Source organism: Cnephaeus nilssonii, assembly GCF_951640355.1.
Source record: "Cnephaeus nilssonii genome assembly, chromosome: 15".
Lineage (NCBI taxonomy): Eukaryota > Metazoa > Chordata > Mammalia > Chiroptera > Vespertilionidae > Cnephaeus > Cnephaeus nilssonii.
The window spans coordinates 10,733,998-10,756,303 of record NC_137086.1 but is presented as its reverse complement, the minus strand read 5'-3'; the positions used below and the strand labels follow the sequence as shown (position 1 = coordinate 10,756,303).

Genomic DNA, 22,306 nt, shown 5'->3' with positions numbered 1-22,306 from the left:
TCAACTCCTGTGTTTAACCAGCTCAAACCTCAGGAAATCAAGAGAGAATCTAGGAGCCTCTCGGGCCTGTAGCTGCCCTCCGGGACAGCTCCCAAATGTGCAGAAGAGACCAGTTGATTCCTGGGCCCCTTGACAGTTCTAACCTGGTCTTAGGCGACTGGTGGCCTGCCCTTCCGTGCACAGCAGCTCCCCACCTGGGAAGAGTAGCCCTGGACAGGCCACCTCTGTAGGACCTCATGACCCTGAATCACCCTCAGGCAGGTTTCTTATCCTCAGCACTATGGACGCATGGAGCCAGATAACTTTGTGTGGGGCAAAGGGGCTGTTTTCCGCATTGTAGGATATTTAGAAGCATCCTTGGCCTCTCCCTCCTAAATTCTAGTGCTAGCTACCCCCACCCCCAGGTCCCTAGCACCTAAAATTACCAGTTAAGAAGCACTGCCCTGAGCCCAGAGAACCTTTCTCTGTGACACCACTGTGAGCCCCCAGGCCTTCCCAGAATCCCTTGTTCTGAGGTGGGATGGATGACAAAAGATCCCCAGGCCCCTTCCCCCACAGGTCGCTCCTCTGCACGCCTCCCGCGGTGTTGGTGTCACGGCCAGCACCCCCTACATGCACGCGCTCTCCCAGGCTCTGCTCTTCCTAGGCAGCTGTACGGTCCAGGCAGTGTTTTCTCCAAATGCCTGCTTGTCTCTCTCTCCTCTCAGTTCCCATCACCATTCCTCTTTCCAGCCTCCATCATCTGTCACCTGGTCAATGGGAAAAGCCTCCTAATAAGCCTCCTTGTCCCCTGCCTCTTGCCTCCCAGTCCCCCCTTCACATTGCGCAGATTCCTGAAGACAGAGCACGCTGCCCACATCATTCCCTCTGGCGCTGCCTGAGCAGGTCAGCAAGCTTTCGCTTAAAGGACTAGCTAGTAAATATTTTAGGCTTTGTAAGCCAAACCAGAGCTATTACATAAGTACTTATATAACCACTTAAACCCATTTCAAAATGTAAAGCCAGTCCAGCTGGTATGGCTCAGCTGGTCGAGCGTCTACCCAGGAGGTCACCGGTTCAATTCCTGGTCAGGGCACATGTCCATGTTGCGGGCTTGATCCCCGGTAGGGGGCATGTAGGAGGCAACCAATCCATGTTTCTCTCTCACTGATATTTCTATCTCTCTCTCCCTCTCCCTTCCTCTCTCTGAAATCAATTTTAAAAAAAATCTTTTAAGAAAGTAAAGGCATTCTTTCTTATGAACTACAAAGAAAGGTGGTGAGCTGGGTTTGGCCATGGGCCATAGTTTGCCCATTCTGTGGCCTAGTAAATAAACTCGACGACCATTTATTTACGGCTCCGCGTGGTTGTGGCCCACACTCCTCTTTCCCACCACATGGCTTCGTGCTCCCCACACGACTCCTTGTCCCCCACGCACAGCCTCCTCTCAGCCCAGGCACCTTTGCTCACGCTCTTGCCTCACCTGGATCGCCCTTCCTGTGCCTTCTCTGCCTGTTGAAATCAAAGCCCTCAGGATACTCTCCCGTGCCACCTCTCATGAAACCTGACCTGTTCCAGGAGGCCAGGGTCAAACCCTCTCGTGCCTGTGCTGCTTTTCCTCTGTACCTCCACGTAGGTACGGGTTTCCTCCTGCTTTGTATGCTGCTTGCATACGTGCCCAACTGCCTCCGGAGCTCGTGAGCCCGCCGAGCAGAGACGTTGCCCCTTCCTAGCCCCCAGCGCCTTGCAAAATAGAATAACGGCAGGTAGTACTCCATGAGCTGGTGGGTGACGCATTGAATGCTCTTCCTCACCAACAGGCTAAAAGATGAATATCTCTCCATTTTACATAGGAAGAATCTGAGGTGCCCGCGAGGTTAAGTTGCCCAAGGTCACGCAGCTAGTAAATGGCAGAGCTGGAATCCAACTCAGATCATCAACTGCAGAGCCTGGTCTTTGCCACGTTATTATGCATATCCAGGGACTCAGCGGAGGGGCAGTGTTGGAAAAGGGTGCCATGCCACACCACACAGGTTCGGCCTTCCCATAAAAGGCATTTAAATTTGTCTGAGTGAGCCCTAGTCCGTTTGGCTCAGTGATTAGAGTGTCGGCCTGTGGACCAAAGGGTCCCAGGTTCGATTCCGATCAAGGGCATGTGCCTTGATTGCAGGCACCTCCCCAGCGTGGGCCCTGGTTAGGGTGTGTGCAGGAGGCAACCATTCGATGTGTTTCTCTCAACATCGATGTTTCTCTCTGTCTTTCCCTCTCTCTTCCACTCTCTCTAAAAGATCAATGGGAAAATATCCTTGAGTGAGGATTAAATAAATAAACTTGTCTCATTGAATTTTATAATGTCACTGGTAGGTTCCGGCTGCCTTCGGGATCATTGCTTTAGCTTTCTGCATAAGGACCACACTCTCTCGGAAGCCTGTTTTCTTGTTTCCAATATGCAATCGGGGTGTCTGGTATTCGCTTTATAGGGATTTTTCCCTATAATGAAGTTCCTAATCATTTTGCTAAGAACTGGCTTTGAAATCCTGCAGTGAGAACTAATGGGACACCGTTTTCCAACAGAGCGGGACGAACTCGGAGAAACAAACAGAAAGAGGGTCATTCTAGCCTTGGACTTTATGAGCTCCCCTATCTGAAAGTTTACATTTCAGCTTTCCTTTGATCTTCGGGTTTATGGTGAGTTTTAATAGGTTGTTCTTTGTCTCAAGAGCTTACTATGCTCTCCTCTACCACTTAGAAAGATAACCAGACACCCTGCCCCCACCCCTTTCAGCCTTGGGGTCCGCCTTGTCTTCTATATAATTTGCTAGTAGTTTGACCTCAGTAGGGACAGAATCATGAAGACTGAGGACCATAACTTCCACTGGTTGCCAACAGTGCGGCCACTGACCTTCCAGCAGGCCCGCGATAGCCATTTCCTGTCTGCAGCCGCCTTCCCCACAAGCCACCACAGGGAGGGACAGGTGGTGCGTTCGCACCGCGTTTCCGGAGGTGGTGTGGGAACACATAGGTGTCAGCCCTCTGCGGAAGGACCTCAAGGCAGAGGTGTTTGGTGGCCATAACTTCTCAGCAGCCACAATAGATAAATGTGTATCAACGGTGATGACAAGAGAAGAGAGACAGCCCTTCTCCCGGTGTTTAGAGCCAGGCTTACCTTTAAATGCTACACGGCACTCGGGCGTGCAGGCGGGCACCTTTGCTAAGACTGGAAGGTCTCCAGGCATGTTCTTTACCTGTGTTTTTTAAAATACGTTTTTATTGATCTCAGAGAGGAAGAGAGAGAGAGAGAGAGAGAGAGAGAGAGAGAGAGAGAGAGATGCATAAATGATGAGAGAGAATCATTTTAGGCTACCTCCTGCACGCCCCATACTAGGGGTTGAGCCTGCAACCTGGGCATGCGCCTGACCGGGAATCGAACCATGACCTCCTGGTTCATAGGTCAACGCTCACCCACTGAGCCACGCTGGCCAGGCCTTGACCTGTTTTCATTCATCCCAGAGCGAACCGCGGCCTGCTGCTGTGCTCACTGCCGTGTGATTGCCTCATCTCCCGCACCCTGCTCTCCATCACCCGCTCGCTTCCGCCCCGGCCCTGACCCCCAGCCCTCCTAGCTCTCGTCGAGCCAGGCAGTTATTTTCACGTCTTGCCGCAGGACAGCCGGCGCAGCAGCAGATCAGCCTCTCTCTCCTTGTACTTCCGTGTTCGAGGAGACAGCTGCATTTTCCTAGCAGAGCCAGCCAGCACCAGCTCGAAATAGTATGTGGGTGGTTTTCTCTTCTTCACCTTTTCTCGAAAAAGAAAAATGTACAAAGTCCATTCCTTACACCTCCCAGTTCTCTTTACCTTTAGGGTTGCCTCGCTTCGAGTTCAGGCTTATAGCTCCTTCCCCCCAAGGCTGTTTTGGGGTTGTTTTTTTTTGTTTTTCTGAGAGGGCCTCTGAAGATCGGCGGCAAAGAGGCCAGTCTGTTTGATTTAAATACACTGCAGCAAAGTGCAGGTAATTGTCCACACGGGCCATCTGCTACCTGGCAGGTGTCCATGAGTCAGAGAGAGAGAAATGGAGACTCCAGTGTCTCCTTCTGTTGCCATGATAACCGCTCAGCTCGGAGTTGTAGTTGGGGAGTGTGTGGAGGGGGCTGTGCCGTTCGCTTGGCTACCAGGGCGTCGTCTCAGAATCAGGCTGAGCCACAAGCCTCTCTGGGCTCGATTACCTTACCTTCATGGGCACCAAAGAGATTTTTTAAAAATTCATTCCCGCTCCGTAAGGAAAAAGCAGGGACTGAGGCCCTACCGTGTGTCAGGCACCACGCCGGGGATGCCTAAACACGGCCCAGAACAGCGCGTGCCGCCTCCCGCTAGGACAGCGCCCTTCTCCCTGCGGCCGGCTCTCTCTGCCTCAGCCTGGGAGTCCCTATCTCCGCCCAGGTGCCAGCTGTGGGGAAGGATCGGTGTCCTCGGGTCACCTCCTCTGGCGTTCTCGGGCCCTGTTTGGCTCCAGTGTTAGGCTTGTGTTCTAGACCAGAAGCCAAGTCGTAATTATGTTTCTCACATTCCTCACTCTCATTGGAAACGGACTCTCCTGTTGCAGCTCAGGGTGAGCTTCAGCCGTGAGAGATCTGGACTGACCCGTGTTCCTTCTGGCTCAGAGACACGGTGCTCCCTACCTGCCTGGGCTCCTCCCAGCAGTTCGAGGCGATTGGAGGACCCTGGGACCAGTCCTAGCCTTTCCGCTAACCTACTTGTGACCGTCTGACCTCTGCAGGCCTCCGTCTCCTCAGATATAAAAACGAAGGCTGGGCTAAACCAGAGACTGTTTTCCTGGGGTCATGAACCCTCTGAAGTTAATAAGCATAATTTCTGAGCTATTTTCTTAGAACGCGATGCATGGCTTTCTCAGGTTCTCATTTTTTTTGCTGATTCAGAAGTGAAGAGCCAGCGGACTAAAGAACTCCTCAGATTATAACGTGTCTCTAGCTCTGTATTTTCAGCAGAATTGTTTCCAACTACAAGGGACCTCTGTGTTCAGGGAACCTGAGTTACAGGGCATTTATTGTGTGTAGTTATTGGTTAGACACGTGGGGGGGGGGGGCCTGTGCTGTACTCAGGCCTTTGTTACAGGTTGTATTTCAATAAGATCCCACTGTCCTTGCATCAGGAAACCTTGACATACCAAGTAGCATGTTAAAAAGCTTCCTTGCTTCCCAGGCTAACTGCCCCTCTCCAGGCAGCCGACACCCAGGGGCACGCAGTGGTTTTATACCCTCATTGGTTAGCTGATTCCCATCCCAGAGCCACCTGACTAGTTCCTCCACCTTTACCAACTTCTGTGTGGTTCTCGGGTCCCCCATAATCTCAAGATCCCGGCTGTAATGCTCCCCCAGCCTCTTTCCTGAGGTCTGTGGCCTCTCATGAGAGCCTCTCGGTCTGGTTTCTTACGCCCCCAAATTCTCCCTTCAGCCCTCCCTCAATCAGGAGTCCTCAGAGGGGACAGATATAATATTGCATAAAGACAGAGATCAGCCATACCATCTGGGTCACCTATCACTGCATAATAACTTACCCCGAAACCTAATGGCTTGGAAGAACAAATATTTATTAACTCGGAGCTTCTGTGGGCCAGGAATCCAGGTGCTCCTTAGCTGGGTCCTCACGAGCCGAGGGGCAGGACCCCTCCCAAGACTGTCATCACCTCCAGGCTCAACAACCTGCACTGCTGTTGGCAGGATGCCTCCCAGGTTGATGGACTGAGGACCTCTGTTCCATGCAGCTGATGCTTGGAAGCCACCCTCAGCTCCTCGCCACGTGGGCCTTCCCACAGGGCAGCTCGCGAGATGACAGCTGGCTTCACCAGAGTGAAAAACCAGGAGAGTGCAAGAGAGAGGGCGTGGGGGAGGCAAGCAAAACAGAAGTCACAGTCTTTTATAACCGAGTCTTGGAAGTAACATCCCATTTCCCTGATGCATTAGAAGCAGCCACTGTGCCCAGCCCACGTTCAAGGGGAGGGGATCACACTGGGGTGAGGGTAGAGGGCAAGGGGTCATTGATGCCATCTCCGAGGTCTGCCCCCCGACCTGTGCTTATCTGGTTAAAGCATTTCACATGCAGCTCCATTGATGACCGAGAGTGCGTAGTCCCAGGAGGTTATTGCCTGCTCTGCCTCCTCAGGCAGGTGCAGGCCCACATCGCACTGAGGGAGAGTGTTCGAACTCGCCGCATGTGCAATGCTGGGTTTCCCTCTGGGACGACAGGTAACCGTCATACAGTGAAGGGAGTTTGAGTTTCACAGGCCACATACTCAGATGGGCAAAACAAATGTTTTCTTTTTCTTAACTGGGCTTGATTTCCCTCTTGAGTGCTCAGTGTCTGAGCTGCACACTTGGTCTCAGCATTTCCAGGCAAACTGAAGCCAGTCTCAGAGATTCTTTTCCCCATCCTGCGCCCGAGGTCAGTGATGCTCTGTCAGCTCCAGTTGGATCTGTGCTGAGGCCACATGTCCTTTGCTTGTGGGCAGGCCTGATGCTCAGGGGAAGCATCCCCTGCCCCTTGGCTGAGGCATCTACATTCATAGCTCCCTCAGCACCCAAGGTTCTCACACAGTCTCATTGAGGCTCTAACTCTGTCATTGAGACGTTAGGCTCTTTGTTCCAGGGCATCAGCTAATGGGAAAACCATCAGCTACTGGGGTGCATGGGGACCTTTCTTGAGGCTGCCCAAGCAACCTGGGCATCGACCTTTATTCTGGTCCCCTCAACCCTCGGAGGCCCAGGAAAGCCCGCCTTGCCAGTGCCCACCAAGTCTGTGACCTCCCGCATCCCAAACGGTGCTGGCTCACAGATCTTCCTGCACAGCCAGGCCTCGGCAGTGACTTCCTTTCCTTGTCTGCAGCTTCTCTCCCAGTTTCCTTGTCTAATTTGGGTTGGGGCTGAAACTACTAGATCGGGCTGTTCATATGCACTTCCCAGAGTAGAATGGATTTTATGCTTTATTTCCCCCTGCTCCCATAAAAATGACCAACAAACAGAGGGTGATGGTAATTATAGGGAAAAAGGTTAGAGGTGGTTCCACAAAAGACAACGATTAAAAGATGATAATGTTATCTAGCCAAAACAGTATTCCTAAGGTGTGTTTAAACTAGTATTAAAAGACATCTACCCTGAAAAGTAAAGAATAATAAATGTTTTACAACCACTGATTAAAAAAAAATAGAATATTTGACAAGATAGAACATGTTTAATTGTCACTGGAAAATTACGAGAGTTAAGCAGTAGTAAAAAGAGCAGAAAGAGATTTTGTAGTATTCCATTGTATTTGGATAAGCCACACTTTGTTAATCCAGTCACCAGTCAGTGGACTTTTGGATCATTTCCACTTTTGGTTTATTAAACTGTTGCTAATGAACATTTGTGTACACGTTCTTGGGTGACATATGTTTTCATTTCTCTTGGGTAGAGACCCAGGAGTGAAGTTGCTGGGACATATGGTAAGTGTAAGTTGAACATTTTAAGAAACTGCCCAAGTGTTTTCCGAAGTGGTGGCACCCTTTCCCCGTCCCGTCTGCCGTTTCCCGCAGTCCGTTAAGTCCTTTTTCTTGTCGCTCTTTTAGTGGGTGAGGGGTGTCTCGTTGTGATTTCGGTTCTCATTTCCCTCATCCCTCCTCGCGTCGAGCGTTTTTCATGTGGATGATTAGCCCATTTGTACGTCGTCTTTGGTGAAGTGTCTGTTCAAGTCTTCGTGTTGTAATTGGGTCGTTTGTCTTCTGATTCAGTTGTAAGAGTTCGTTATGTGTCCTGAATACAAGGGTGGTGTTTTTGTTGTTGTTGTTTGTGTATATTTTTTATTTCAGCTTTATGTAAGTATAATTGACATAAAATTATAAGATACTTATAATTGTGTACATGGTGGTACTTTGATATACATCATGAAGGGATTCCCCCCCATCTAGTTAATGAAAAGACCCATCACCTCACATGTATATCACATGCACGTGTGTATGAAATGTAAGTTCTACTCTCTTAGCAAATTTCTATTGTATAATCCCATGTTATCAACTATAGTCTCCACAAGTATACATTCGATCTTCCGACCTTACTTACCTAGTAACTGAAAGTTTGTACCCTTTTACCAACCTCTCCCTATTTTCCATACGCGTCAGCCCCTGGCAACCACTTTTCTCCTCTGTTTCCATGAATCAGACGTATTTTAGATTCCATGTATAAGTGATAACGTGCAGTATTCGTCGTGTTCTGTCTGACTCGTTTCACTTACTGTACATAACGTGCTCCAGGTCCCCCCCTGTTATCACAAACAGCAGGATTTCCTTCTTCTCGGGGCTGAATAAGATCCCCTGGTACGTACACACCACATAATCTCTCTCCGTGCAGGTGTTTTCCGTATTTTACCTATTGTGACTGATGCTGCAGTGAATACGGGGTACTGATTCCTCTTCAAGGTCCCATGTTCACTTTCTTTGCCCATCTACCCAGAAGTGTAGATGCTTTTAGGGACCTCCGTACTGTTGTCCACAGTGGCTGCACCCAATTGCATTCCCACCACCAGTGCACAAGGGCTCCCTTTTCTCCATGTCCGCACCAACACTTTATCACTCATCTTTCTGATGATAATTTCTAACAGGTGTGAGGTGACAGCTCACTGTGGCTTTGGTGTGTATTTCCCTGGTGATTTGTGATGTTGCACACCTTTTCATGTACCTGTTGGCCAGGTATTTATATGTCTTCTTTGGAAAATGTCTGTTGAGTTGCTCTGCCCATTTTTTTAATCGGATTGTTTGTTTTTTTGCTGTTAAGTTGTATGAGTTCTTGATATTTTCTCAATATTAACTCATTATCATATATAGTATATGGTTTGCAATTATTTTCTCTCGTTCAAGTTGCCTTTCCGTTTTGTTGATGGTTCCCTTTGCTGTGTAGAGCTTTTTAGTTTATGTCCCACTTGTTTATTTTTTGCTCGTGTTGCCTTTGCTTTTGGTGTCAGATCCAAAAAAATTATTGCCAATACCCACAAGTTCCTTATCACATACAATTTGCAAATATTTTCCTCAGTATATGGCTTATCTTTTTGTTTTTCTTAGTAGGTCTTTTTTATAATAGTTTTATTGATATGTAATTTATATAACATACAATTCACCCTTTTTCAATGTTAATATATTCACAGAGTTGTGCAACTATCATGGCAACCAATTTTAGAACAATTTATCACCCCCCAAAGCATCCCATACCCCTTAGCACTCTATTCCTCATTCCCTCTAAGCCCTCCAGCCCCAGACAAACACTAATCTGCTTTTTACCTCTATGGGTCTGCCTAGTCTGGACATTTTATATCAATGGAATCAAACAACGTGTGGTCGTTTGTAACTGGCTTCTTTTACTTTCCATATTTTCAAGGTTTCTCCATTTTGTAGCATGTATCAGTACTTTGTTTCTTTTTATTGTCAAGTAATTTTATTTAAATCATTCATCAGTTTGATGGATATTTTGATTGTTTCCACTTAGGGGTATTATGTATAATGCTGCTATGGACACCTGTCTACAAATTTTTGCGCAGATATGTACACATAGAAGTGGAATTTCTGGGCCATGTGGTACCTAATGTTGATCCTTTTGAGGAGGTGCCAGACTGTTTTCTAAAGCAGCTGCACTATTTTAGATTCCTACCAGCAGTTTATGAGGGTTCCCATTTCTCCGCATCCTTGTCAACACTTGTTATTGTCTGTCTTTTTTATTATAGCCGTCCTTATGGGTGTGACTTGCTATCTTCTTGTAGTTTTGATTTGCATTTCCCTAATAGCTAATGAGCTTGAGCATCTTTTCATGTGCTTATTGGACATTTGTATATCTTTGGAGATTGTCTATTCAGATCCTTTGCCCACTTTTAAATTAGGTTACTTGTCCTTTTATTATTGAATGTAAGAGCTCTTTACATATTCTAGATACAAGTCACTAATCAGATATATGATTTGCAAAATTTTTTTATTCTGAGTTGTCCTTTCACTTTCTTAAAGGAGTCCTTTGAAGAAAAGTTTTTAATTTTGATGAAGTTTATCTATTTTTTCTTTTGTAGCTATATTTCTTGTCATATCTAAAAAGTCATTGCCTAATCTTTTCCTCTAAGAGTTTTATAGTTTTAGTTCTTGTATTTAGTCGGACCCATTTAAGGAGTCTTTATATATAATATGAGTTAAGGGTCTAAGTTCATATTTATTTGTGGCATGGAAAAATCTCAAAAAGTGTGCTAAGTGATGAAAGCAAATTGCACAATGATATGTGCAGCATGATACCATTTATACAAAATTTAAAAGCATGAACTGTCATATATTACTCATAGTTACATAGACTAATATACACATAGGTAAAACTTCTCACACCAGAATCTTTGATAATGGTTGCCTATGAAGGAATAAGATGAGGGGACCGGGACTGGAAAGAATTGATGATGAAAGGGGTCTTCAGATTTATCGGCAGTATTTTTAAGCTGAAATAATTTTGATGCCATATCAACAGTTATTAATTTGGGCAGTATATTATGTTACACTTTTTAGCTTCCTCTATTTTTTACATTTCTCTACACATGCGTGTGCGCGCGCGCGCACACACACACACACACACACACACGCACGGATCAAAGTAGGATGATGGAGAACAAGCTGTTCTGTTGAGTCCAGCGCCCTCACTGGTGGTGGCATTGAGGTGAGGCTTTGTGCCCACAGCCTGTCAGCCTGTTCAGGCAGATTCCGTTGGGGGGCAGGGGAGCTAGATCTCAAAATAATCATGATTTTCATTTGAACTCATTAGCGCACTTTGGCTTATGTTTTTCCAGTTTTGCTTCCGCAGAAAACCCTAGTCCCCCCGCCACATTCAGTTTCCCTTGCCCTGAAGGGCAGCAGAGCCCCGACCTCAGTGAGCTCCCTGTAGAGTCTTTAAATGGTATCCCGTTGCTCCAAGCTTTCCCAGAACTGCACCAGAGCCTTCCCAAGCAAAGCTCAGGTTCCACTGGACATGTGTGCATTCCCACCGAGTCCCTGCAGCATGGCCTCAAAGACCCCAGCATGCGTGCTTGACACGTGCCGTGTGACGGGCCGCAGGGCCCTGCTCCGGGACGCGGCAGCCGCTGGGCTCCTGCCGCACGAGCTCAGGCGCCGGCTGCGTGCGGTCTGGGAGCTGCAGAGGATGCATCGTGGCGTGATTGCCCTTGGAGTGGAAGGGTTTATTCCCGCATCTCCCACTGAGAGCTCTTACCGTTTCACCCTGGTTTTTCTTCTGTAAAACGGATACAAAAACATGCACGCTTTCCACTCACAAGGTGTTGTGAGGACCAAAGGAGATAATATCCGTGAATATGTTTGCAAACAAAACTGAAAGAATATTGTGTATTAGTTCCCAGCTGTGACCTGAGCCCCTCTCAGACCCTCCACAGCTGCTCTGCTCTGCTCAGCCTGCCCACCTGCAAGGCCTGTGCCGCTCTGTGCTAGCGTCGCTCTCCCTCCCACTCTCCCCCATTCTTCCCGTGTTTCTCTCCCTCTTCTCCCTCCTCCTCTTTTGTTTCTCCCCCTCTCCCTTTCTTTTTTTTTCCTTTTCTTCCTCTCTCCAGGCCTGGAGGCACCCAGACTCCTTCCTTGCTAATGTGACCATGCCCTGCATTGCCCCGCGGAACCGAAGCCCCGCAGGCTGGCTCAGGTTGCTCAGGGAGAAGGGCGTCTCCCTTCTTCAAAGAGGTGAGATACCTGCGATAACATTTCATCTCTTTGGCTCTCCCAGGCTCAGGCCACAGGATCGCCACACACGTCGCCCACCCACGGAGGCAGCCGCCCAGTGCCCATGCCCGTCCGCTCAACATCTGCTGGCTCCACGCCCACCCACTGTCCGCAGGAGCCCCTGAGCGGAGGCGGGGGCGACATGCAGGAGGCCTTTGCACAAGGTCAGTCCCCGGAGCAGAGTATGACCGGGAGCTGAGCGGGTTTGGGAACAGATGCTTACTGAGATTTTTGTAGTATCCCTTCTTCTGTGTGCTTAGGTTTGAACGACCAGGTCTTCACATACAGTGTAAATAAGTCAAGTGCTGGCCCCTGCTCCGTCGATGGGCTGGGCTCCAGCGGGAGGGCTGCGGGCTGTGTGTGCGCGGAGAGCAGCCCCCGGGGTTTCTGTGCTCTCTTTCAGGGTTGTGAGAAGTGCCCCGTCCTCTGGACTTTGCTTCCTCCAGAGCAGTTGGCTGGAATAGTTCCCAGAGTCACGCGCTTGCCCTGGAAAGTCTTTAGAGCAAGCAGGAGAAGGAAGGGCGGCACTCTCCATAGGACCTTGCTGAGGGCGTTCAGTGTCAGATCGCCCGTCGGCTGAGGAGCTGGCAGCCAGCGGGTTCCGTAGTTGGGGGAAGATGAGCGGCTAAGGAGTCCTGTTGGGGGTGGAGACACACACAGGGAGGTGGGAGCACAGGAGAGTGAGGCCCTGCCTAGGACCAGGGAGCACCTTGGAGTGATGTTGGTTCTGGAACCCAGCTCTTTTGATTGCGGCTAAGAAGCGTGGAGCGGACAGGGTCCTGCTCTTCAGGAGGAGAAGGTGGAGCGGGAGTGGCCCCGGCCCAGGTCCCCTTAGGCACTCTGCGCTGCCCCAGGGCCCGGCGGGCTCAGTCATTGGCTCTGCCCTCTCGTATCCACGCCCACCCACCTGGCATCGCCATCTGCTCTGACTCCCCTCAGGTACGAGGAGAAACCTCCGCAATGACCTGCTGGTGGCTGCCGACTCCATCACCAACACCATGTCATCCCTGGTGAAGGAGCTCCACGCAGGTGACGCCCAGAGCTCCCCCCCACCCGGCCCCCACCTCCTCTCCCGCACGTGCTCCTCACTCCCTCACCACGTGGTAATCCGTCATCACCGGGCACAGACCACCTCACGTCACCACCCCGACCTTTGCCTTCTAGGAACACACCGGACGTCTTCTCCCCGAGAGTCTCTCTCCCCACGCGTGATCACATAGAGACAGTTACACACGAGGTTTCTCTTACGAGGACACCGCGTGGGGCGCACACAGTGCAGAATTTAAGACATTTAGGCCGCTGAGTCCAGTGAGGCGCCTACTCCCTGAGTGTGTCTCCCTGTGTCTCCCCCACCCCCCACCCCCCCGCCCAGCTCTCTCCTAGGCCCTGACCCCGGCTCTTTCTGCAGCTTTCCTGGAGGGCTGGCGCCGGACCAGCCACACAGCTTCTGGACTCGCTCCCAGCTGCCTCTCTGCTCCCGCTCTTTGATTTGGTTTTGAAACCCTATTCTCTCCTTTGTCCATAACTAGGCTCTGATTCCACTTGAAGTTCGTGACCTGAGTCTGTCTCCGCCTCCCCTCCTCAAGTTCAGTGTCAACTGTGACTTCTCTCTCAGTCTGTCACTTGGCTATTTCATTGATTTTCCAAAGACCCTTTCCTCTCGGCATTTTTCCCCCTTACATAAAACCCAGGAAAGAGAGAAAATACAAGGCCATTCCCATACCATCCTGTCGTTAAGAATCCTATGACTCCATCAGTCCTGTCGCTGCCGGAGATTTGCTAATTTCTTTACCGTGGCCAGATCCCCACGCTGTGTATTAACCAAGTGGTTCCCTTCCTAAGGGCCGTAGGTCACTCATTTATATGGCTCTTCTGTTTCTGTTGACCTGATGCAATGCTTTAAATGCCTTGAAGTAGCTTAGGCTATTCATTAAAAATGTAAAGCAGTTTCTCCATGGACTGTTCAAACACATACATCGAAACCATCGGTCCATGCTCTTCAGGAAGGCCAGCCTGACGGTGCCATGTCTTTAGTGTCAGGGACCAGCCAGGGTCCGGCCGTGGCTTCGCCCTGAACCTGCCTGTTGTCTTTTAGAGGAGGATAAACGTGTGGCCTGGGCTGGTTTTTCCAGGGCAGTTAAGATCCAGTCCTCCTGTGCAGGGAGCATTATGGGAACACTGTCCGATTCTGGTGCGACTGCTCACTCCCTTCAAAAGCACCCGCCTCCACGCACATGTAGACAGAAGCAGTGACTGCGTCCGAGATGACCTCACACGTGATTAGAAGGTGCCTTCCTATTAGAGTCCCCTCAGGTTTCAGAAACCCCACTTTTAAAGGGACTTTCTTAAGGGGTTTCAGGCCCAGGAAATTAGCCACGCGGGTGCCTGTTGGCCACTTACTAGGGTTTATGCAGAGTAAGTGGCCCATGAGCTCATCACACTGGATGAGGGGTAACTGGACATCGTTAAACACAAAGCACATGCAGGCCCAGCAGCTTCACAGAAACTAGACGTTTAGGACAGTGGTCGCCAGCCGGTGGCCCATGGACCCCTGCTGGTCCGTGAGGTCCGAGAGGTTGGCGATCGCTGGTTTAGGAGGTGCTTGGCGACTTCTCACAGCAGGAAAGGGTGTGTCCACAGAATTGGGTCATGTGTCTAGAAGGCACCTTAGAGATCACGCTGTGCAGTCCCCTGACTTTGAAAATGCAGCGAGCAGTTCTCAGAAAAGCGATTTGCCTCCAGTTGTGCAGCCTGAAGGGGCAGAGCTGATCCTAGAACTCAGGGCTTCAGGACCTAAGTTGGTGCTCTTCCCACTGCCCTTATCCCACACAGGACAGAACATGAAGCCCGCAGCCGCACGGGGGCCCCTGCCCTGACGCGCTGCTCGCTCCAACACTGAAGTCCATGAGTAGATGTGGCCCGAGCCCCCCCAGGGCTCAGTATCTCCATAAAAGGCGGGAATAAACGTTTCGACATGCCAGGCTGCCAGTGTCTCAGTGGATGGGAGGGCCTCCCCCACGCCCGCCCGTTCTCACTGTCACCGTGGAGCTGGGGGCAGGGTGGGGTCAGATGTCCAGGTGACCTTTACGTATGTTCTATACAGTGTGGGCCTACTGTTTACACCCCTAGCTTGCCCTCCTCGTCTTTTTTGAAATATATTCACAAATAATGGAATCTTCAAGTTGGCCGGGATCTTAGAAGTCATTTGCTCCAGTTTGCCTCCTGATACAGAAGTCGTCTGTCTGAATATTTCCAGTGAGCTCATTCAAGGCCAGCTCATCACCGGGAAGTTCTCCTTATCAGGGAGCCAAAGTCCGCCTTCCTGTAACCCACTTACCCTCCCTCAGCCCTCTCAAGCTGCCCGGAGTCCGTTCAGGTCCTCCTCTTTATGTTGCCTTTCAAGTATGTGGCAGCAGATATAACAAGGCTCTCCCTAAGCCTTATTCCTCCTTGGGCAACTATCTGGGGTTCCCCTCAGCCCTTCCTAGCGCTGCGTGGTTTTCACTTGACCCTCCAGCGTGCCCACGCTGGGCTGTGGCCGAGTGCTCCAAGGCCCCAGTTCAAAGTGAGTTCCCGGGGCTGAGCACACTTCTCCGCATCCCTGGTCCGTGGGGGGTGTCCTCCCTGCAGAGCACAGTGAACTGTGACCTCCCCGAGCAGACCCCTGCAAAAGCAACCTTAGATGCCACTCATTTTTTCCTCGCAGCCAACTGCGCTGTTCAGTCATTTTAAGATTGTTGTCAGCTGAAACCTCTAGTTGTTTGTTTGTTTTCACGGAAGCCAGTGTAGATCTAGGCATTCCCCACCATGCACTTGTATGGTTGCTTTCTTTCACCTGAGTGCAAGCCATTAGATATGTCCCGAGTAGATGTCATCGCCTTAGGGAAAAGGGGCACAGAGGAGACGCAGCCACCCCACCTCGGTCACAGGAAGCCAGCAGCCGTGTAGGGGACATCAGACTGCTCTGCGTGCTTCTATGGGCTCTGAGTAGGTCCTATGAAACATTGCGGGGGAACGGACCCCACAGGGTGCAGACTGGGTGAGGCGTGGAGGCGGCAGCCATGAGCCGTTAGCTAGGGTTTCATCCCACGCCTCCTGTGTGACTCCCTTCACCCCCTTCTATGCTTGTCCTGTGCTCAAGGGTCACGGGCCTCCTCGGACTTGTTTTCACAGCAGAGGAAGGTGCCGAGGACGAAGAAGAGAAGATGCAGAGTGGGAAGGACAGAGGTAAAGGCAGCTCAGGGCCCCTAGTTTGAATGGAAGCCAGAGCCATGTATGTAGCCCCTGAACCAACTCCCCCTTCCTTTTGTTTCTGCTCTTCTTCCTGCTGCCACCTTTCCCCAACGCTTTCAGACCCTCGGCTCCTTCCCCCTGCTTGTCCCTGCTGATCACTGAGTGTTCCCCTGGAGGCGGCAGTGTCAGCGGATCAGCAAAGCGTCCTGGTTTCTGATACAGGGATAGGTGGTTGGGATACAGGAAATGAGGTAAACAGCAAAACAAAACATGACCCCTCACCTCGAGGAGTTTATCATATAGTTAGGAAAGCAAGATGCAAAATAAACAGGAGACCAAACGAAGTGGCAGGAAAAGTTAATCATCAAACTTTGTATGATGATACGTACAGGGAAGGTTTCTGAAAAGGAAGAGAGGATTGTGGGCAGAAAAGCAATCGAGATAGCAGAGGTCAGTGTAGGCATACCTCAGAGATGCTGCAGGATCGGTTCCAGACCAGCACAATAAAGCGAGTGGCGTCATAAAGCCAGTCATCTTATTGCAGGTGGAGGTTCTTGCCTTCTGTTTGTAAAAAACACAGCATCTGTGAAGCAATAGAGGGAAGCGCAATAGAAGGAGGTGTGCCTGTAATGTAAAACCTGCTTAATACTGAGGTGTGAAGAGCTGTGCCAAGTGATTTTTCCACACATAACCTCACTTAACCCTTAACACCCCTGTGAGACGTAGAATACGGTCCCACTTTACTGATGAGAAAATAGGCTCAGAGAAGCTTGGACCGTGTAGCTATTAAGTGGCAGATACTGGGTTGGAACTGGGTCCTTCTGACTCCCAACTCCATGTTCCTAATCTTCATGCTTCTGTATTTCACTGAACAGACAACAAAATTCTCTTGGGACATTTAAGAGCTGTTATTTTTTTAAAAATATTTTTATTGATTTCAGAGAGGAAGGGAGAGGGAGAAAGAGAAATAGAAACATCCATGACGAGAGAGAATCATTGATCAGCTGCCTCCTGCACACCCCTACTGGGGATCGAGCCCGCAACCCAGGCATGTGCCCTTGACTGGAATCGAACCCAGGACCCTTCAGTCCACAGGTCAGCACTCTATCCACTGACCCAAACCGGCCAGGGCAAAGAAACTGGGGGCAGAGGACACCTCCGTCAGGTGCTGAAACCATCTAGTGACCAGAGCAAGGCCTGGGAGGAGGTGGACACGCCCGGGGATGAGTGGGTGAGAATGGCAGGTTTGGCATGGACGTTGAAGGTCAGAAGTAGAGGGCAGTGGTGGTTGAAACATCTAGAAATGCGACAAGGGAATGGAGGGAAGACGTGTCCCTGTGCCCATAGGAGACTCAGGAAGAAGGCAGGAGGGTTGCAGTACAAGAGGTGAAAAGCAGACACACAAAGATAAGTTTACACTTATGTAAACACGTGCTCCACACGCACGCACGCACGCACGCACGCACACAGTCCAACCAGATCCTGGCATTCGTGTGGAATGTTCTTGGCTGAAGACGGAACAGCTGCCGCTCTGGCCTCTCTTCCCACAGACCCTCCCTCCTCCATTCGCCTTTCCCATAGCCTCTGCTCAGCCTCCCTCCGATCCCCGAAGACCAGAGGACTCTGCCCTGGCCACTGGGGCTCGCCTGGACCAGGGGCTTCAGCCGGTAGTCCTGGTTCAAGGCTGGACGTAGGCTGCACCTCACATGTGGACTGGGGATGGCCCCCTGGCCTGGGGTCTCCCGGCTGCAGGGTCTCTGTCTTGACTCTATCACAGCTGCTCTTCCTGTGCCTCTCGCTCTCCGTATCTGCTCCTGTGTCTCTCAGTGCGTATGCCAGAGCTGATGTCGTGAAATCTTCTTGTGAGAACGCCTACCTTTCTATCGCTGTGGCTTTTCGGTGCCATCCCTGAGGGAAGGGTGTGAGGGGTTGGGGTTAGAGATGGATAGGGTTTTAGAAAAACGTTTGACTTCCAACATTGTAAGCAAGCACTTTCAACTTGCGGCCCGGCGGCTGCGAGTTTGACATGCTTGTAAGGACCACGCATATGTATGCCCTTGTCGCTACAGTGTAGCTGTTACGTGGGTGTGGTTCTAAAACCAAGTGTGTCCATGGATAGACCTCCTGACTCTCTGCCGTGATCTGGGCATGAGTGTTGGCCGTAGGCTTTGCAGTAGCTACTGTCCCCTAGGCACTGGAGAGCAGGAACTCTCAGCCATAGAGAGAGAGAGAGGTGCTTCTTTGGGGTTGAGACCGTGCTGACAAAATATAAACACGGCTTCTCAGGCAAACGCCGTCTCTCAGTGCAAACACTTGAGAGCCAAGTGGACACTCGTGAAGAATTCGCACCTGAGCTGGACTTCCCGACCACATCCCCCGCTCAGGCCGCACCCTGCCCCGCCCTGGCTCTCTGTCCGGCTGCATCCCGAGGAATGCTTCCGCTCTATTGGGGTACCCTTCCTACTTGGCATCCCCTCCCCCCTCACTTTTAACCAAGACCACACACATGGCACAGACGAGCAGCACCTCCCCATGTTGCTTCAGAGCCTAAATTTGTCTCAGCTGCTCCCGAGTCTCACTCATGCCCCTGGACTCTTCAGAATCCCTCTCCCAGGACCGGCCACGCCCGGTGTTGAGAGCTGGAGGTGCCGTTTGCACACGGAAAGGACACTGTGCGGGTCTGGAGCCCGGCGCTGGCCTCCATGAGGAAAGACAGTGAGGGTCCAGGCAGTGGTCGCAAATCCAGGGCGAGCGAGCGCGAGGATGGCCACATCCCCAAGCAGATACGCCTGCAGGACGGAAATGCTGCCCCACTAAGTGTCACTCGCTCTCACCAAGTTCACGGTCAGGACTGCAGGGGCTGTACCCCCTGAAGTGACCACTCTCTAAATTTCGAGTGGCTTCCTTCCCATTCCAGTATTAGTGTGTCCTCCTGGGAGGCGCCGGCCTCCGGCTCTGATGGCTGTAGGTGGTGTGGAGCTCCTGTTTTCACACCTGGTGGGGGAAGTCGGCCTACGAGGAGCGAAGGGAGAGGAGTCCAGAAGCCCATGGGTGCGGGGGTCAGGGAGCCCCTGGGGAAAGGTCCAGGGGGTGAGAAGACCCTGGTGGTGACCTCAGTGTGTTGTTTGTGTCCGTGCTGCACAGGTTAACGGAGGAGCCGGGGACCAAGAGGAAGCGGTGAGTACAGAGCCTGCTCTGCTCTCCCCACAGCCCTTCCCTTCAAGGTCATGGTCTGCCTTCCCCTCCTCCCTTTCCTCAGCCACACCTCCCAAGCCAGACCCATCCAACAGGTGGAGACCCAAGGTAGGGTCTTCTTTACGGAGCCGGACTGCACCTCTTCCCTTTGCCAAGCCCCACCAGCCTACCCATTGGGCCCGCGACCCAGGCCCTGGCCCCTCTTGGGCTGGGCCTGGGCCTGGGCCTGGGCCTGGGCTCAGACAGGGCTTGGCGACACCTGTGTCAGGATGCAGTTGGCTGACCGGGCTGTGTCCTCAGAGGTCGGCTGAGCCGCCTGCGTCCTGGGGTGGCCACTGCCTCCTTGCTCCTGTTTTCCCATGGCCACTGTCATTCTTCCCTGGGGACCCAAACCACGGCCCCTGTGTCCCAGAGACCCCGGCACCCGGAGCTGTAACCTGCCGCACTTCCCCCCACAGACATGTTTCATCGGCAGGACCTCACTGCCTCCGTTAGCCGACCGAGCCAGGCCCCGCGGTGCCGCCACGCTGCACCTTCTCGCTTCCTTAAAGAAAGAAAAGTACAGGTGGCCCTCAGGCAAATGCCCACTGCCTTTAAGAATTAGTCTTCCCCTTTTTCATCTTGGGGCCTTAATTCTTACCTAGTTGAGTGACAAGATATTGCAGCTACCGGGCATGCTCGGAAAAGGATTTCTCTCAAGGATAGATGCCTTTGGTACAGCCAGGAGAGGTCTCTTTGTTTTTCAGTCTTTTCTTCCCTCCCCTCCCCCACCGTGTGTGAACAGTAGGCCATCTTGCTCAGTTACAGATCTTTCCGGCACAGAAGCCAGGGCTGCAGGCCCATGATTCAGAAGAGGAGCCTTCCCAGGCCCTGCCAAGCAGTCTCACCCTGGAGCAGCCTCCAGGCCTTTTCCTGACGCTCCCTCCACCCCCGTCTGCGCCAGGCCCTTGCGGGGCTCTGTCCCCCAGCACCTGCCGGCCCGAGGCCTGCACTGACTCAGAGATCCTGCAGGCGCCCAAGCTGCAGAGATGCGCCTGCTGCCCTGAAAATCACAGAGCCTCCGGGCCTGGGCAGGCTTTGACCTAAACTCCCTGCACACGCAGGCACGGCCCTTCCCGACAGACAGCCGCCCCAGGCGGCCCAGCCAGCAGGGAGTCAGGAGCCGGCTTGCCCTTCAGGAGCTGCCAGAGCCCCCCTCCCTGCGGCACTGGACCTGGGAGACCGGGAGAGGCGGGTCAGAGCCATCTGGCTCACCCCCTGATCCTGCACAGAGGAAACGAAGGCCCACCGCCCCGAACTTGGTGCCAGAAATAGAATGGGAGCCGGGTCCTCGGCCCCTGGCCCTGTTCTCCGACCCTGTCAGACATTAGGAGAAACTTACCCCCGGAAGAGAGTCCGGAGAAAAGCCCAGCATTCCAGGTGGCTGCAGTGCAGAGACCGGTGCGAAGGCCTCCCTCCCTCCCCCTGTGTCACAGGCATGTCCCTGACCTCCCTGCCCTTCTCCTCAGTCACATTCCCAACCCGGCACTGCCAACCCAGGATTTTTTTTTCTTCCCGGGAAATATTTGCCAACCCAGTGACCCAAGCGGGACTCCACAGATTCTAGGTGCCCCTGGAAAAGGGGGGGTGTGCGTACTGTCAGCCCTCTGCACCCTTCCCAGGTGGAAGGAAACACCCAGAGACCCGCCCCTGCACGGAGTCTCAGCCCAGCAGATGTTAGCAGCGTTTGCTCTGAGGTTCTCGCCGTGCCCGCCCCGTAACAGCGCATCTGCCCTGCACAGGCCCCAGAGCCGTGGAGCGAGCTGGCATCGACCTGAGGAAGGCGGAGTCCTCCCCCAGAGGCGCATTCCTGTCCATCTTTCCTCTGCACACCTGGATCCGGCTTGCAGGCTGCCAGATGTCACCACCCGCCCGGGAGAGGGGAACCCAGAGCCAGTGGGAAGTGGGAGGCCGCCTGATGCCCTGCTGGTGGGCGGCCCCCTCGCCCAGTCCTGCATGAACTAGCATCTTCACTCTCTCCTCAGGCAGGGTCTCATCTCTGCCCGGGGAATCTTTGGGGGCGTTGAAAGAGAAAAGAAACAGCACAAGCCTCCTGTGTGTGTGTGGCCTGGAGTTCTTGCTGGCCTCTGGCCAGCATCTAGGGTGCTCCCCCCGGGTGGGGGCACAAGTTTCCTCTCTACCTTTGACCTTTAAAAACAAACAGGTTTTCTTCCCCCTGTCGTGCGAAGAGACATTTACGCCCTGGCCACAGTGCTAAAAATAGCCGCCTTCCTTTCCCTCGCTCGGTTAGGCTTCCGCCGCCCCGTTTGATGCCGCTGCAGAGCCGCCGGGGCGGGAAGGGGGAGCCGAGCTCTGCGGTGCAGCCCCGGTTCCTCTCCTCCAGCAGCTGGAGGTTCAGTGAGCCAAGCCGGCGGCCGGTCGCCAGGCGCCCGACCCGTGGCCGCCAGGGGGCGCCCCGCCCGGGTGCTGAGCGCTCGCGGCCCGTCCCCGCGCGGGGCTCCATTCTGCGCCGCCACACTTGATCCTCATCCCAAGTCCCCGTGCTTGGCGTTTATTTTTTTCTCCTCCCTGGGCTCCAGGATGTTATTTTTAGTAGAAGAACTTCTATAAATATTTATAAAGGGCAGTGACTGGAATGAAGTGAGAGGCCCCACAGCTGGCTCTCGCGTCCCCCCCGCACACGCCTCTGCAGACCCCTGCCCGCGGCCCGCGGCCGTCGGTGCAGAGCCAGGGCGCCGGACCCAGCCAGACACCGAGAGTCACATGGGGACCTCGTGAGGGAGCAGCCCGGGGGCGGCGGGGGCGGGGTTCGTCTCTGCTCCCTCCATTACTCTTCCTGCCGGAGGGCGAGGCTTGTGTGTGGGAGAGCCGCGCCGCCCTCGAGGCCCACCTCCTGGCGTCCTAAGTACTGGGAGGAGGGGCAGGTGCGAGGGAGCCTCAGCGGGAGGAAGGGGGGCCCGGAGCCCGCCTCCCCTGGGGTAAGATCTCGCCCCCTCCAAGCCTCAGGAGGAGCCCCACACCTGGTGGAGGGTTGACCCCCCACAGCAGCTCTCGGGTGCTCCCTCTGTTCACAGTGACCAGCAGAGGAGGCCCCGGAGAGCCAGCAGGGGCTCCGGAAGG

General features: G+C 52.6%; 1 protein-coding gene across 11 annotated transcripts in view; it reads left to right on the top strand.

Moving 5' to 3' along the window:
• DTNB (dystrobrevin beta) overlaps positions 1-21,953 on the top strand; it is a 155,460-nt gene extending 133,507 nt beyond the window's left edge. For 4 of the 11 annotated variants that reach the window (XM_079792388.1, XM_079792383.1, XM_079792386.1 and 1 more), the window contains 2 exons: positions 11,763-11,922; positions 12,698-13,707. In XM_079792388.1, coding sequence (XP_079648514.1) covers positions 11,763-11,922; positions 12,698-12,978 — 441 coding nt within the window. In that variant the 3' untranslated portion in view covers positions 12,979-13,707. Of the gene's footprint in view, positions 1-11,762; positions 11,923-12,697; positions 13,708-14,590; positions 19,111-19,135; positions 19,169-19,987 lie in introns of those variants that run through there. The other 7 variants (XR_013814668.1, XM_079792390.1, XM_079792384.1 and 4 more) reach the window with 7 other exon arrangements.
• Positions 21,954-22,306: the final 353 nt, after the last annotated feature.